Source organism: Kryptolebias marmoratus, linkage group LG18 (genome assembly GCF_001649575.2).
Source record: "Kryptolebias marmoratus isolate JLee-2015 linkage group LG18, ASM164957v2, whole genome shotgun sequence".
NCBI classification, from domain to species: Eukaryota; Metazoa; Chordata; class Actinopteri; order Cyprinodontiformes; family Rivulidae; genus Kryptolebias; species Kryptolebias marmoratus.
In genome coordinates this window covers 17,686,638-17,700,813 of record NC_051447.1, presented here as the reverse complement: position 1 = coordinate 17,700,813, position 14,176 = coordinate 17,686,638, and the positions used below count along the sequence as shown (strand labels likewise).

The 14,176-nt window shown below is 40.4% G+C and overlaps 1 protein-coding gene across 2 annotated transcripts in view; it reads left to right on the top strand.

Moving 5' to 3' along the window:
* Positions 1-2,370: 2,370 nt before the first annotated feature.
* Positions 2,371-14,176, top strand: part of LOC108244067 (proton myo-inositol cotransporter) — a 64,416-nt gene continuing 52,610 nt past the window's right edge. The window contains exons 1-4 of one of the 2 annotated variants that reach the window (XM_025009019.2): positions 2,371-2,507; positions 2,606-3,167; positions 12,461-12,620; positions 13,386-13,594. In XM_025009019.2, the coding sequence (XP_024864787.1) occupies positions 2,633-3,167; positions 12,461-12,620; positions 13,386-13,594 (904 nt within the window). In that variant the 5' untranslated portion in view covers positions 2,371-2,507; positions 2,606-2,632. Of the gene's footprint in view, positions 2,508-2,550; positions 3,168-12,460; positions 12,621-13,385; positions 13,595-14,176 lie in introns of those variants that run through there. The other variant, XM_017429941.3, reaches the window with a different exon arrangement.

Sequence of the window (14,176 nt, the reverse complement as noted above, 5' to 3'; positions counted from 1 at the left end):
GCTACAGGTCTGCTACTTCTTTTAGTATTTAGCTTTCCTTTGACAATTTTAGCTACCATTCTGTTATTTTGAGCTATACACTAGCTATTTGTTCCTTTTAGCTTATAGCTAGTCCTTTTTACTTTTAGCTTGTAGCTGACCTTTAGCTAGTTCAGCTACAGGTCTGCTATTTTAAGTCTTCAGCTAACTTTTGATACTTTTAATTACCATTCTGTTACTTTTAGCTTTTAGCTTGCCTTTTGCTCCTCTCAGCTTGTAGCTAGCCCTTTTCTGTTTTTAGCTTGCAGCTAACCTTTTGCTACATCTTTTAGTATTTAGCTTAACTTTGATACTTTTAGCTACCATTCTGTTACTTTTGCTTTTAGCTAGCTATTTGTTGTTTTTAGCTTGTAGGCAACCTTTAGCTACACGTCTGCTACTTTAAGCTAATCTTTGATATTTTTAGGGTTTAACTACCATTCTGTTACTTTTAGCTTTTAGCTAGCCTTTTACTACCTTAGCTTGTGGCTAGCCTTTTGCTACTTTAAACTACCGTCCTGCTGCTTTTATTTTTAAGCTAGCCTTTTACTGCTTTTATTGATCTCTTTGTATTTTATATTTTGCTCTTAGCTAGCCTTTTGCTACCTTTAGCTTCTAGCTAGCCTTTTGCTACAAGAGGCTTTTAGCAAGAATGTTGCTTCTGTTGGCTCCTATGGGGTGTATACTTTGGGGGTTGTTGTCTCTCCCTGGACCCAAAAATCTGAATTTATTTTGCTTTTTTCGTATTTTCTCTTGTTAAACAGATAATTATTAATATTAGAAAAATTTTATTATATGATATTATAAATTATAAATATTATAAAATATGATTCTACATCTTCAGAGACCAGGAGATTTGTTTAATTGAGTCTACCAAGATACAACCAGTTTACTTTTACCCTTAACTATCTGTAGTTACTTAGTTACTTTACTACTTTAGTATCCAGAGCGAGTACAGACGTACTTTAAATGATCTAATTATTACTTTCAGGGAGCTTCAGACACAGGAAACATAATAAATTAGATTTAATGGTATTTCTATAAAACAAAAATTAATCTTCAGCTATGGATGTATTTAATATAAAAGGATTGTAAAGGTTTCATTGGTCCTGTAGGGGGCAGCAGAAGCTTGTTTGGTGGTAAATAAATAAAATGTGAAGTTAGTAATAAGCTGTTTGTTTGTTTTATTTTAGCTGTTCCAGCATCAAAACGTTCAGCTCATTTAAGAAATGGCTGCTGTGAGTTTTGGTTTTTGTAGCGTTCATGTTTTTAAAAAAAATTAAACTTTTATTTACAAATATTTCCTCCCATAGAAAAGCACAGAGCTCTTTTCAGTTCCTTCAAAAACATCCTTTTTGAAATCTGGTTCAGATTTCTGCTTTATGTATCATTCTGCATCTTTTAGCTACTCTTGGGCCCCTTTTTAGCTAGTCTTTTGCTACTTTTAGCTAGCATTCTGCTCCTTGGAGCTCTTATCTGCTGCTCTGTTTTTTTTAGTCATCCTTTTGCTACTTTTAGCTACTGTTCTGACACTTTTAGCTGGCCTTCTAACTAGCTTTTTGATATTTTTAGCTAGCATTTTGCTAACTTTGGCTTTTAGAAAGTGCTTTGGTATTTTTAGCTTCTATCTAGTCTTTTGCTTCTCTTAGGTTTTAGCTACTTTTAAGGTAGTGTTTTGCTGCATTTAACTAGCATATTGCTACTTGTACCTTTTGGCTACTGTTCTGACACTTTTAGCTAGACTTTTATTTGCTTTTAGCCAGAATTTTGATGCTTTTAGCTAGCATATTGCTAATTTTAGCTTTTAGCTAGTGTTCGGCTATGAAGCTTTTAGTTTGCCTTTTGTTCATTTTACTTAGCATTTTGCTTGCTTTACCTTTTAGCTAGCCTTTTGGCTAACCTTTTTTAATCTTCCAGGTTTTAGGGAGCATTTTGCTTCTTTTAGCTTTCAGAAAGCCTTCTACTGCTATTAGCTTCTAACTAGCATTTTGATATTTTTTAGATGGCATTTAGCTAATTCTGGCTTAGGATTTTGCGACTTTTAGCTTCAAGCTAGCTTGTTTTAGCTACTCTTTCGCTACTTCAGTTAGCATTTTGCTACTTTTAGCGTTTGGCTACTGTTTTGCTATTTTAGCTATTGTCCTACTTTCTTAGCTAAATTCCAGCTTCTTCAGCAGTTTTTTTAAAAAACTGATTTCCTCTAGTTAATTTTTCTCTTAATGTATATTTTTTCCCTAATAAATCCCTAATGATTTCAGTGAGACGGGGCCCGTCTACTTCCCGGCCGTAATGACCCTCTGTCTTTGCGTCACTCCGACGCGGCTGGTGACGAACCGCTTCCCCGCCCTCCTCTCTCACCTTTCCGCTCCACTTTTCTCCAACTCTCCCATCAGGACCGCCGGAGATGCTGCGATAAATAAAAACAACTCCCCCCCCCCCCCCAGCGGCCAGCTTTAAGGTGGATTAGGAACTTTGACTCCAGTTTTAAGGTGATATATCTCGGGTTGGTTTTAGTTTAGTTTTTTTTTTTCCCCCCCATCAACTCAGCCGCCCCCTTTTCTGTGTTGCATTTATGTCGCGAAAGCAGGTCGACCATGACTACACCCTCCGGAGCATGAGCAACCTGATGGGCGAGCGCTGGAAGAGGGTGAACGACGGAGGGGAGCGGAGTCTCATCAAGGCTCCGTCCAGCGCCAGCCTCGGCAGCCAGGGCGCCGCCGCCGGAGCCGGAGCCGGAGCCCCGGCTCCGACTCCGGCTCCGGCCGCCGCCTCCACCGGGGACCTGGAGCGCGCTGCCCGCAAGCAGTTCCAGCAGGATGTCACGCCCGTATTCGTCTACGTGCTGGCGGCGTTCTCGGCTCTCGGGGGCTTCCTGTTCGGCTACGACACCGGGGTGATCTCCGGGGCGATGCTGATGCTGAAGCGGGAGCTGGACCTCAGCGCCCTGTGGCAGGAGCTGCTCATATCGAGCACCGTGGCCGCGGCGGCGCTGTCCGCCCTGCTGGGCGGCTTCCTCAACGGGCTGTTCGGGCGCAGGGTCTGCATCCTGCTGGCCAGCTGCTGCTTCACGGTCGGCGGGGTCGTGCTGAGCAGCGCTCCAGGGAAAGAGGCGCTCCTGGCGGGGAGGCTCATCGTGGGAGTCGGGCTAGGTAAGATGTCACGCTGCATGTTGTTTATGCAAAAATAAATTAAAAATGTATATATTTACATTTTGACTTCATGACAGACAAACTATTCAAAACTGGAAAGTTGTGTACGGAAGCCGGAAGAGGACATTTTTAGGAAGTTATTTTTATAACAACAATAAACAAAAAAAAAAGACTTTTTTTAATTTCTATATCATACCAAGCTTGTTTTCATGAAATAAAATGAGTTAAAATACGTGTTTATTTAAAGTTATGAACTTATGGAAGCTGAGAAAGGACATGTTTAAAAAAAACTTTATTCAGGACGTTCTGTCTAACGAACAATAACTTATTTTATTAGCTTGTTTTAAGCTTACTTTTAACTTTGTTTATTTATTTTGACCTAAAGTTATGGAAGCCAAGAGGGGACATGTATAGAAATGTTTATTTGAGACATTATCTCGAGAAAACAATTTATTTATTTAGTTTTTTAATCTCACACGAGCTCGTTGTGTAGAGATAAGTGTATTTATTTAGAGAAATATGGAAGCCAAGAGAAGACATATTTTAGGACTTTATTTAGTAAATGAAGCTTTTTTTACTTGAGATAATGAGTTAATATATTTACTGTATTTTGCCTTTATGGAAGCTGAGAAAGGACATAATTAAAAATTTATTTTCGTGTCCTTGTCTCGAGACACCAAGATAAAAAACACTTGTTAACTTAAGAAAATAATTTATTATATTTATTTATTATGACTTCAAAAAATATGGAACCCAAGAGAGGACATACTTTAAAGTTTATTTTTGGGACCCATTTTGAGTTAACGGCTTATTTATCTCCTTAAATCAAAATAAAAGCGCTTCTTTGTTCGAGATAACGACTTTATTTATTTCTTATCTCATAAGCAGCTTGTTTTCTAGAGATAATGAGTTAATATATTTATTTATTTTGACTCAGAAAAGTACGGAAGCCATGTTTAGAGGCGTTATTTTAATCCCTTATCTCAACATAACTACTTATCCGGCTCCTTGTCTCAACATAAAGAGGTTTTTTTATCTTTTCTCTTAAGATCTTTTGAGCATTTTTTGGAGATAATGACTCAATATCTGGACGTATTTCGCTTTAAGTACGGAAGCCAAGAGAGGACATGTTTAGAAGTTTTATTTTAATCCCATATGTCGAGATGAGAAATTGTTTCTTGTCTCTAGGAAAAAGATATTCTCATTTATTTTAAAAGAAAGAATGCGTAGAGATCTATTTTTATGATCGTATTTTGGATTAACGGATTATTTCTTTATTTCGAGTTGACGTCACTTGTGTTCTGAAGTTATTGATCCTTTATCTTGTTTTCTGGAGATAATTTGTTTATTTATTTCGACTCAGACAGCAGAGAGGGATGTGATTTTTATGACTTTTATCTGGTAATTAGCCGGCTGGAAATGAAGCACGTTCTCTCCCCGCCAGAAGCTCTGCGGTTCCTTTTAGTGCTCTCCTACGATAATCATCCCTGCTGGGCTGCGGCCATGTTTCTGACGGCTGTAATGGACCTAATGTGGCGACAGGAAGACCGCTTTCCTTTCCTTGCTCTTCTTTTTCTCTAAAACGTCTTCATCCGTCCGTCCGTCTGTCTGTGGAGCTCTAAGTTAATAACTCCTTACATAGAAATGTCAAACTGCACAACTGGACACCTCATAGGTCGAGGGTGATCCCTATTGATTTCAAGGTGTCAAGTCAAAGGTGATGACTCCTCTGTGAAAACCGTTTTTGTCTTCTAACTCGGCAGCCGTGTAACGTGGGAATGTCAAACTTCACAGCTGGACACCTCACCTGGCAAGGGTGATCTCTATTGATTTCAGGGTCAAAGGTCAATGTCACAGGTCACTCCAGCTCCAGACACAGACACGTGTACTCAGGATTGTTGTGTGAGGGAAGCCTCAACAGTTTTTTGTTACGGTTGGAGGTTCTCTTGTTTCTTGGCGTCATAATTTAAACACCTGCGGTGGTTTTATTTTGAAAGTTCCCGTTACCCAAAACGAATTGACGGATTTTGGTGGTAGCGACCCTACTTACGCCTTGATGCATTCACAAACCAAAATGGAAGTCGGTACGGCGCTTATTTTTTGCGTTTTCAAGTTATTTAGTTAATACCGTCTTGGATTTTGATAGGGACCTTCCTTACGCCTCGATGCTTCCACGCCGAAACAGACCTGAAAGTCGTGTGCTTTTATTTTGAAAGCCGCAGCCTTAAAGCAACAGTTCATATGTTACAAAGTGGGGTTCTGTAAAAAGGTCATAATCGTCTAACCTGCTGTAGATAGCTAGTTTGAGGAAAACGGAGTTTAATTCTGATCTGATTGACGAGCTAACGGCTAATCTGAGGAGGACAAAGATTAAAGTAAATATAATAATAATTTCATTCAAATACATTTTTATAAACTTTTACTTTTCCTTCAGTTTGACATTAAAAAAGTTATTTCTGTAGAATATTAGTGGCAACATTAGCTAGCCGTTTTGGCTCAGGTTGGGGTACTTTTGGCGGGAAAATATTAATATTTCTGGTGAAATAACCATTAAATGTAAAATCTTTGGCAGCGTAAAGGTTTTCTTTGCCTAAACTGCTCTGATTCGTTTAAAATTGGAGCCGATTTAATCCAACTTCATTGGTTTTAACCTTTTATAAAAGATCCGGTTGTCTGTCAGCAAAGATCAGGTAAAAAAAACTAAAGAACAGATTTGGATGAAATGTTCAGGAAAGGCATCATGACACCCGACCCGTCGGAGCCGGGTTCTTACAGATAACGGGACGCTTTCTGGCACCGGGGCCTTGGTCGCGCTAACAAGGCACCGCCTTCCGTGGACGTGGACGCCAGGTTCCAGGAAGTCCAGCCGCTTGACGTTCGTCTCAAACTGAACCGAGCAAAAAGGTCACCGGAGCCGTTTGTCAAACCAGGAAAGGCCGCACGCCGCCGCGGCATAACATGTCCGCTCCTGACCTTTGCCTCAGGACGGGCTCTGTTGTCCCGAAGCAGACGTTTGACACCGATAAGCGCTTCAGAGGCTCGGCAAATTCAATCTGATTATATTTGTAAAAGAGTGTGTCAGTCTAAAATAAATAAAAACTATTTTATTTAAGCTGTTTGACGTGACGAAACGAGCCACAGTGAGGAATAATGAGTTCATATTTTCAAATTCTCCGTCTCAAAAGCTTCAAAATGAGCCGTAGTTTGATGAAATGTACCGATTTGTCACCCGGCAACGGGATCAGGAGAGCGCCGGCTTGAAAACTGGATTTTTATCCGTCTGGAGGGACGTTGTCTGGAATTCCAGCTCCGCGTTTAAAAAAAACGGGGAATCCCAGAGCTTCACCATGGCGGTGAACATTATACAAAGGGATTTCCGGAATCATTTTCAAAGGAAATTCATAAGGAAAGGATTATTTCCTGTTAGAAAACTTCAATTTTGCCATTTTAGTTACCGTCTTCATTTTAAAACAAACCTCAGTTACAGAAAGAATCAATATCTGCTTGTTTTATCCACCGCAGCCGAGCTCAAAATATACAAATATATCTAAAACATGCTTTTTTTATACAAAAAAAAGCATATTTTAGATATATTTGTATATTTTTTTAATGTTCATGTATTAAATTGTTGGATAAGAGGTTTAAATATTATTTGTTTGTGATAAAAAGTGTCAGTCCTCGCAATTCTTACACCGATGGGACACATCGGAGGCAATGAGGGGTGGGACCCGCCGGGAATCGAACCTCCAGCTCTCTCATTGTAGGACAACTGCTCTAACCGCTGATCCACTGGGCCCCAAACAACACCAAAGAGCTGTTTGACTTCTTCAGTTCTGATTTTAAATTCCAAGCGCAGCTGTGCAGCCATGCAGCTGCAGATGCAATTACGCTTTAAATCGATTCCATCTGTCATTTTGCAGATTGCATCCATCTCATTGTGTTTTTGAGCGGTTTAAAAAGCTTCGCAGATTGCTTGTTTTTTTTTTCTTTTAGGTTCAGTTTAGCTTTTGTTGCCCGCGGCGTCGGTTATTATTTGTCCTCTCGCACGCAGACAGGAGAGACTCGAGACAAAGAGACGCGCAGTCCCCCTCGCAGCGAGGGCATAATCATGTTGTCTTGCTAAATTATCCAGCATTTGCGAACGCTGCAATGTTTTGTGCTCAGAAACGGTTGAAGGGTTTGAAAAAAGAATTATCCCCGTTAATTACATTGCGATGAAATTTCATTACTGGGCGGCTTTAATTGGTTGGTTAACATAATGAAGCCTGAAGTCTTGTCCTAACTCGCCGAATGCCACGTGCGCATTTAATGAAACCTTGTTTATTTGCATTTTTGTGCTGAAAAGTGGAAATTCAATCACTAAAATCCCATTTAATCCCTCGTTCTTAGCTTTGCTCGGATGGTTTGCACAATCACGACAAGGTTTAGGCTTTAGTTTTTTTATTTATTTGTTTATTTCTACAAATAAAGATATTTTAGGAGTATTTTTCAAACAAAGTTAAACCAAACGTTACTTGTATTTGATGAAATCAGTTAATCCATCATGAATAATTTGTGTTATATGAGGCTAACCTTTAATTTGTGGTGCTAGTTAGCCTAAATGGTGCTAATTACATGAACACAAGTAATTAGCACTAGGCTAACTAGCATGTGGCTAACTACAGCAAAATTTGTTTGCAGTCCATTGTCCTTACTACTAGCTGCTTCACCAGCATTAACTAATGTTCAAATCACGTCTTCCTCCATTTTCTTTAGTTTAGCATCATTTAACTGCTAACTAACTGCTAATCACCGATTTACCAGAATTACAGTTAGCATATTTTGGTCTTGCTGGCCTAAACGACACAAATAAAAGTAACGAGCAACAAAAAGCCTAACTACTTAAAAATTCATCTGCGGTTTCTTGTACTTACTACAGACTAATTGACCAGCATTACCAGTTAGTCAATTTGTCGCTAGTTAGCCCAAATGGCACAAATAACATAAATAAAAGTAGTAAGCGTCATATAGGCTAATTAGCATTAGCATGTGGCTAACTAGTGCAAAATGAAACTGCGGTTTTTATAGTTACGACAAATGAATTCCCCAGCATTACCAGCTAGCTTATCTGGTGATGGTTAGCAAATATGATGCTAACTACATAAATAAAAGTAATTAGCGCTATATAGGCTAATTACTAACTAGCATGTGGTTAAAAACAGCATAATTTGTTTGCAATTAATTAGGGCAACATGTAACAACCATATGCTAGTATAGTAGCATATATGCTACTAAATAGGGGAATAAGAGTAATTAGCGCCATGCAAGCTAATTAGCATGTGGCTAATTGAAGCTAAATTTATTTGCAGTCCATTATATGTACAACAAACTGATTCACCAGCATTACCAGTTAGCTTATATGATTCTAGTTAGCTTAACTGATGCTAACACGTGAATGAAGATAATTAGCGCTATGTAGGCTAACTAGCATGTGGCTAATTGAAGCTAAATTTATTTGCAGTCTGTTATCTGTACAACAAACTGATTCACCAGCATTACCAGTTAGCTTATATGGTGATAGTTAAATTATAGTGCTATTAAAATGAATAAAAGTAATTAGCACTTTAATAGGCTAACTAGCATGTGGCTAACGACATCAACATTTGGTTTTACTTTATTATCCTTACTACAAGCTGCTTGACCAGCATTATCTGTTTTTCAGATCATCTGTCTTCCTCCATTTTCTTTAGTTTAGCATCAGAAACATCCAACAGAACCCGTACAGTTGAGGTCACAGCGACTGATGACGGCAAATTGGACTTTAGTCCAACAAAGGCAAAAGATTTCATCAAGAAATAATTCACCCACTACCCCTATGGTTTAAAGGGTCACTCAGACTTCAGATAAAGTGGTCAGACTAGGAAATTGGATTGAAGTTTTCATTAAAAAAAGATTATTTCCAAAACATTCGAAGTCCTAGTTCTGCATGACTAACCTCAAAAATGAGATTCAAAATAAAAATCCAATTTGGAGACAATGTTTTGTTGAACACTTTGAAAAAAAAAAAGATCTGTAATTGCTAATTTTCATTCCTTGTCGAATTTAATTAGAATTAGAACATTTCTGCATTTTGAAAGCCCCGACAGCAGCTTCTTTAGTCGTCTTTTGTCTGTATTTTTACCAGAATGATCCCTTTTCTTTGTGTTTGGAGTGGCCGGTGGTGAAGTGCCTCCGTCTCCGTCTGATCGAGGGAATCGGCGCCCGGCTTCGTCCTTCGTGTCTCCGGGCGCCGTTCGCAGGACCCAATCAGATACTTTGTTCTGAGCTCTGAGGCTCAGATTGAGCGGGCGATGGCGTTCGGCCGTTTGAGTGTTTGATTACTGGCAGCGGGGAGCTCGTTAAAGGCGAACGGAGGGCTCTTCCAGGGGATTTATAGTCGAGTAAAGCAGCAGAAAATGCTGTTTTCTTCAGGATCAGTCTGAGAACCGAACACTGAAGCTACAGATTCGTTAACACAAGTCGTTAGAAACAGAAACAACGAATTAAAGGCCGAGGATTCATCGAAGGAATGCATATCACCCACCGCCTGTCTCGTTAGCTTTGGACCAAGATCGCCTCGTCAAATCGTTGAGCTACCATGCTGCATTTTTTAGCTTTTAGCTGCAGTTTTGCTCCTTTTAATTAGTTTTGATAAATTTAGTTGTTTAAAGTTTTGGTCATTTTAGCATTAGCTATTGTTTTGCTAGTTTTAGCTACAGTTTCACTAATGGTAACTTGTAGCTAATGTTTTTGATTATATTTAGCTTTCACATACAATTTCGCTCATTTTAACGTTTAGCTAAAGTTTTGCTACATTTAGTTTTGAGTTACGGTTTTGCTGCTTTTAGTTGTTAAAGATTTGCTACTTTTAGCGTTAGCTATTTTTGTCAATTTAGCTTTTAGCCACAGTTTTGCTAATTGTAACTTGTAGCTAAAGTTTTGCTCCAGATAGCTTTGAGTTACAATCAGCAAAACTGCAGCTAAAAGCTAAAATGAGCAATACAGTAGCTAACGCTAAAAGTAGCTAAATTGTGACTCAAAGCTAGCTGAAGCAAAACTTAAGCTACAAGTTAGCTTGTAGCTAAAGTTTTGCTGTTAGGAACTTGTAGCTAATGTTTTGGTATGTTTCGCTTTAAATTACGGTTTTGCTACTTTTAGTTGTTAAAGTTTTGCTAATTTTAGCATCAGCTGTTGTTTTGATCATTTTAGCTTTTAGCCAATTTTTCCTCCAGTTAGTTTTGAGTGATGGTTTTGCTCCTTTTAGCATTAGCTATTGTTTTGCTAGTTTTAGCTACAGTTTTACTGATTGTAACTTGTAGCTAATGTTTTTGATTATATTTAGCTTTCATGTACGATTTTGCTCATTTTAACGTTTAGCTACTGTGTTGCTAATTTTAACTTGTAGCTGAAGTTTGGCTCCATCTAGCTTTGAGTTACAATTAGCAAAACTGTCGCTAAAAGCTAAAATGATCAAAACAATAGCTCACACTAAAAGTAGCTAACTTATAATTAGGGAGAGCAAATTCTTTAGTAAAAGTTAGCTTGTAGCTAAAGTTTTGGTATGTTAATCTTTTAGTTACGGTTTTGCTACTTTTAGTTCTTGGTTAAAGTTTTGCCAATTCTAATATCAGCTATTGTTTTGATCATTTTAGCTTTTAGCTAAAGTTTTCCTCCAGTTAGCTTTGAGTAACGGTTTTGCTACTTTTAGCATTAGCTATTGTTTTGCTAATTTGAGCTTTTAGCTAATGTTTTACTACATTTACTTTCAAGTTATGGTTTTGCTACTTTAGCATCAGCTGTTGTTTTGATCATTGCAGCTTTTATTTACTGTTTTGCTCATTTTAACTTGTAGCTGATATTTTGCTCCGTTTGGCTTTGGGCTTTTGCTTTTAGCATTAGCTTTACTTTAGCTACTTTTAGTTTCTGATCTTCAGCACAGATTAAACTTCACAACAGACTTTTTCAGATTCACATTAGCAGCTTCAGAAGCTGAAAACAGGCGAACATTTGAGCCTCTGAGGCAGAAACGGCCGATAAGCTGAAGTGAGACGATAAAATATTGATCCTCGCTGACGTTAGCTTTAGCGGGCTTTAACGAGTTTTGTTTAGAGCAGCCGATTCGAGGCTGAAGGACACGGAGGGAAAATGGCCAAAAATGTAAAGGGATGTTTTGTTTTCGTGCAGGACTCTGTGTCTGTGTTAGCAAAATGTCTCCATTTGGGCTTAAATGAAACTCCGAGAGAGCGGTCAGTGGTTGTAGATTAAAGGGTTTTAGAAACGGGAACGGCGGCGGGCGACATGCATTCCTCCTTGAAACGTTTTGGTTCTTCCTGCTCACGCTGAGCAGGAAGGTGTGAATTTTTAAGTGACTCAGTGTTTGTAACAGCTTTGAGATGTTGTTGCTTCTTCTTGGGGGGAAATAAAAAAAGAAAATGATATAAACAAATAAATAAATAAATGTAAAAATAAACATGGACTCGCCTCCCCGGAGCTGCCACACTCTGAGGTACACGCTTAGAGACGAGAGCGGCTGCTTTCCCCTGCCAAGTGGTCTCCGTGGCAACGGGTAGCCACGTCGTCATGGCGGCGGTTCAGGGCAGGGCGCCCACGGGAGATGGTGATGGTGGAGGGAGCGAGGTGGGGGGGAAAGGGGGCGGGGCCACAGAGAGCGGCGGCTGTCTATTAATAGAGCCAATCAGGAGGCAGCTGTGGATGGTGTCAGTCACCTCATCAGACACGTCCTGACACACACACACACACACACACACACACACACACACACCGTACATGTGTGTTTCTGTTGCTACTTTACTCATAAAAGGTAAAAAATTTGTCTTATTTTTGCAATAAATAACAAAGTAAGCCCAATCTAACATATTATTTGTTTATTTATTAATAAAAGTAATTATTTTTAAAGTTAGGTTCATTTTAAATTGTTTACTGATTTGTGTTTTTGTTTTGGTTTTTGTTTGTTTGTTTTTTTCCGGCCAAACCAGAAACATCTGAGAAGATGACAGGCTTTGAGATTGAAATTGAAACTAAAATTTAACATTTTTAAATCATTTTGTTGTTTTTTTTAAAATAAATTTTGCATCTTTTTCTCTGTTTTTCACCTCATATCCACCATAAACTCCCATCAAAGAGCCCCAATGGTAACATTTAACATTCAACTACACGATTGAAGGTTATAGGTTAGGGATCAGGCTCAGCTACTACCGCCTTTCAGCCGCGGAGAACTCGTTCCTCCATCTTGTTTCCTGTCTCCCGCTGTGCAGGCGTGGCCTCCATGACGGTGCCCGTGTACATCGCCGAGGCGTCTCCTCCGCACCTCCGGGGTCAGCTGGTGACGGTCAACACGCTCTTCATCACCGGGGGGCAGTTCACCGCCAGCCTCATCGACGGCGCCTTCAGCTACATGTGCCGAGGAGGGTGGAGGTCAGGCTGACGGCGGCGCCGTTTTAAACATTCGGCTCGAACAGAAGCAGTCGATACGACTTTATTATTTAACTTTATTTTCAAACTTTTTCCCCATAGAAACACATGGAGATCTGTTCAATTGTTCTTTTAATTCTGCTTCAGAATTCTGACTCTGTTTTTAACTTCATTTGCTAATTTTACCTTTTAGCTGTGTTCTGCTACATTTAACATTTAGCTACTGCTTTGCTGGTTTTCTCTTTTAGCTGTGGTTTGCTACATTTAGCCTTTAGCTACAATATTTATCAACGTTAGCTTTGAGATACAATTTGCCATTTTTAGCTTTCAGCTATGGTGTTGCTACATTTAACATTTGGCTACTACTGCTTTCCTAATTTTAGCTTTTAGCTACAGGTTTTGCTAATTTAGGCTTTTAGTTGAGTTAATTTTAGCTGTCTCTCCACCTCTCACCTCCACCTGTCGCTCCACCTCCCACCTCCACCTGTCGCCTCCACCTGTTCCTCCATCTCTCACCCTCACCTCTCACCTCCACCTGTCTCTTCGACCTGTCACCTCCACCTGTCGCTCCACCTCTCACCTCCACCTGTCGCTCCACCTGTCACCTCCACCTGTCTCTTCGACCTGTCGCTCCACCTGTCACCTCCACCTGTCTCTTCGACCTGTCGCTCCACCTGTCACCTCCACCTGTCTCTTCGACCTGTTCCTCCACCTCCCACCTCCACCTGTCTCCTCCACCTGTTCCTCCACCTGTTCCTCCACCTGCAGGTACATGTTGGGTCTGTCGGTGGTCCCCGCGGCGCTGCAGTTCCTGGGCTTCCTCTTCCTGCCGGAGAGCCCCCGCTGGCTGATCCAGCGCGGACTCACCCAGAAGGCCCGCCGGGTCCTCAGCCAGATCCGGGGCAACCAGAACATCGACGAGGAGTACGACAGCATCAAGAACAGCATCGAGGAGGAGGAGAAGGACAGCGGCGGAGGTAAGATTCGCCCTGTGAGACTGTGACCTCCTGAAGGACGCCGTCGGTTCGAAGCGTTTCATGAACAGCAGCTCAGACACGAAGCACGAAGATGGCGAGTCATCAGGCATCAGGCGAGTCGTGACCTCGAGCGCTCTCCAGTCGCTTTGATGTCCTCCTCGCTGAGCCCGATCAGACCGATTCTGTTCTCCTCCCGCGGCTCGTTGAAGCCGTCCGGTTGATGAACATTAAAGGCTGCATTCCTTCTGAGACGTCCTGACCTGTCAATCAAACGGTCTGAGCAGTAAAAATGTGACATCAGCTGGTCTGACTCACATTCGCTTTTCCTTTTTCTGTTTTCTCTTGTGAGACGTCTAATTTACTCACAGTTACCAGAATTCAGTCATTTCACCACCAAAACTAGTGTTACTTTGTGGGTTTGTGTTGCGTGGAATACAAAATAACTCATGAAGAAGACACGTGACGTCACTTCCTGTTAACATCAGAATGCCGGGAGCGTGCAGGAGCAGCGACCGAAGCCAAAATGTGCGCTAATGCTTCACATTTGCCCACAAAGATTTCAGCAAACCAGTTTCCTCCCCA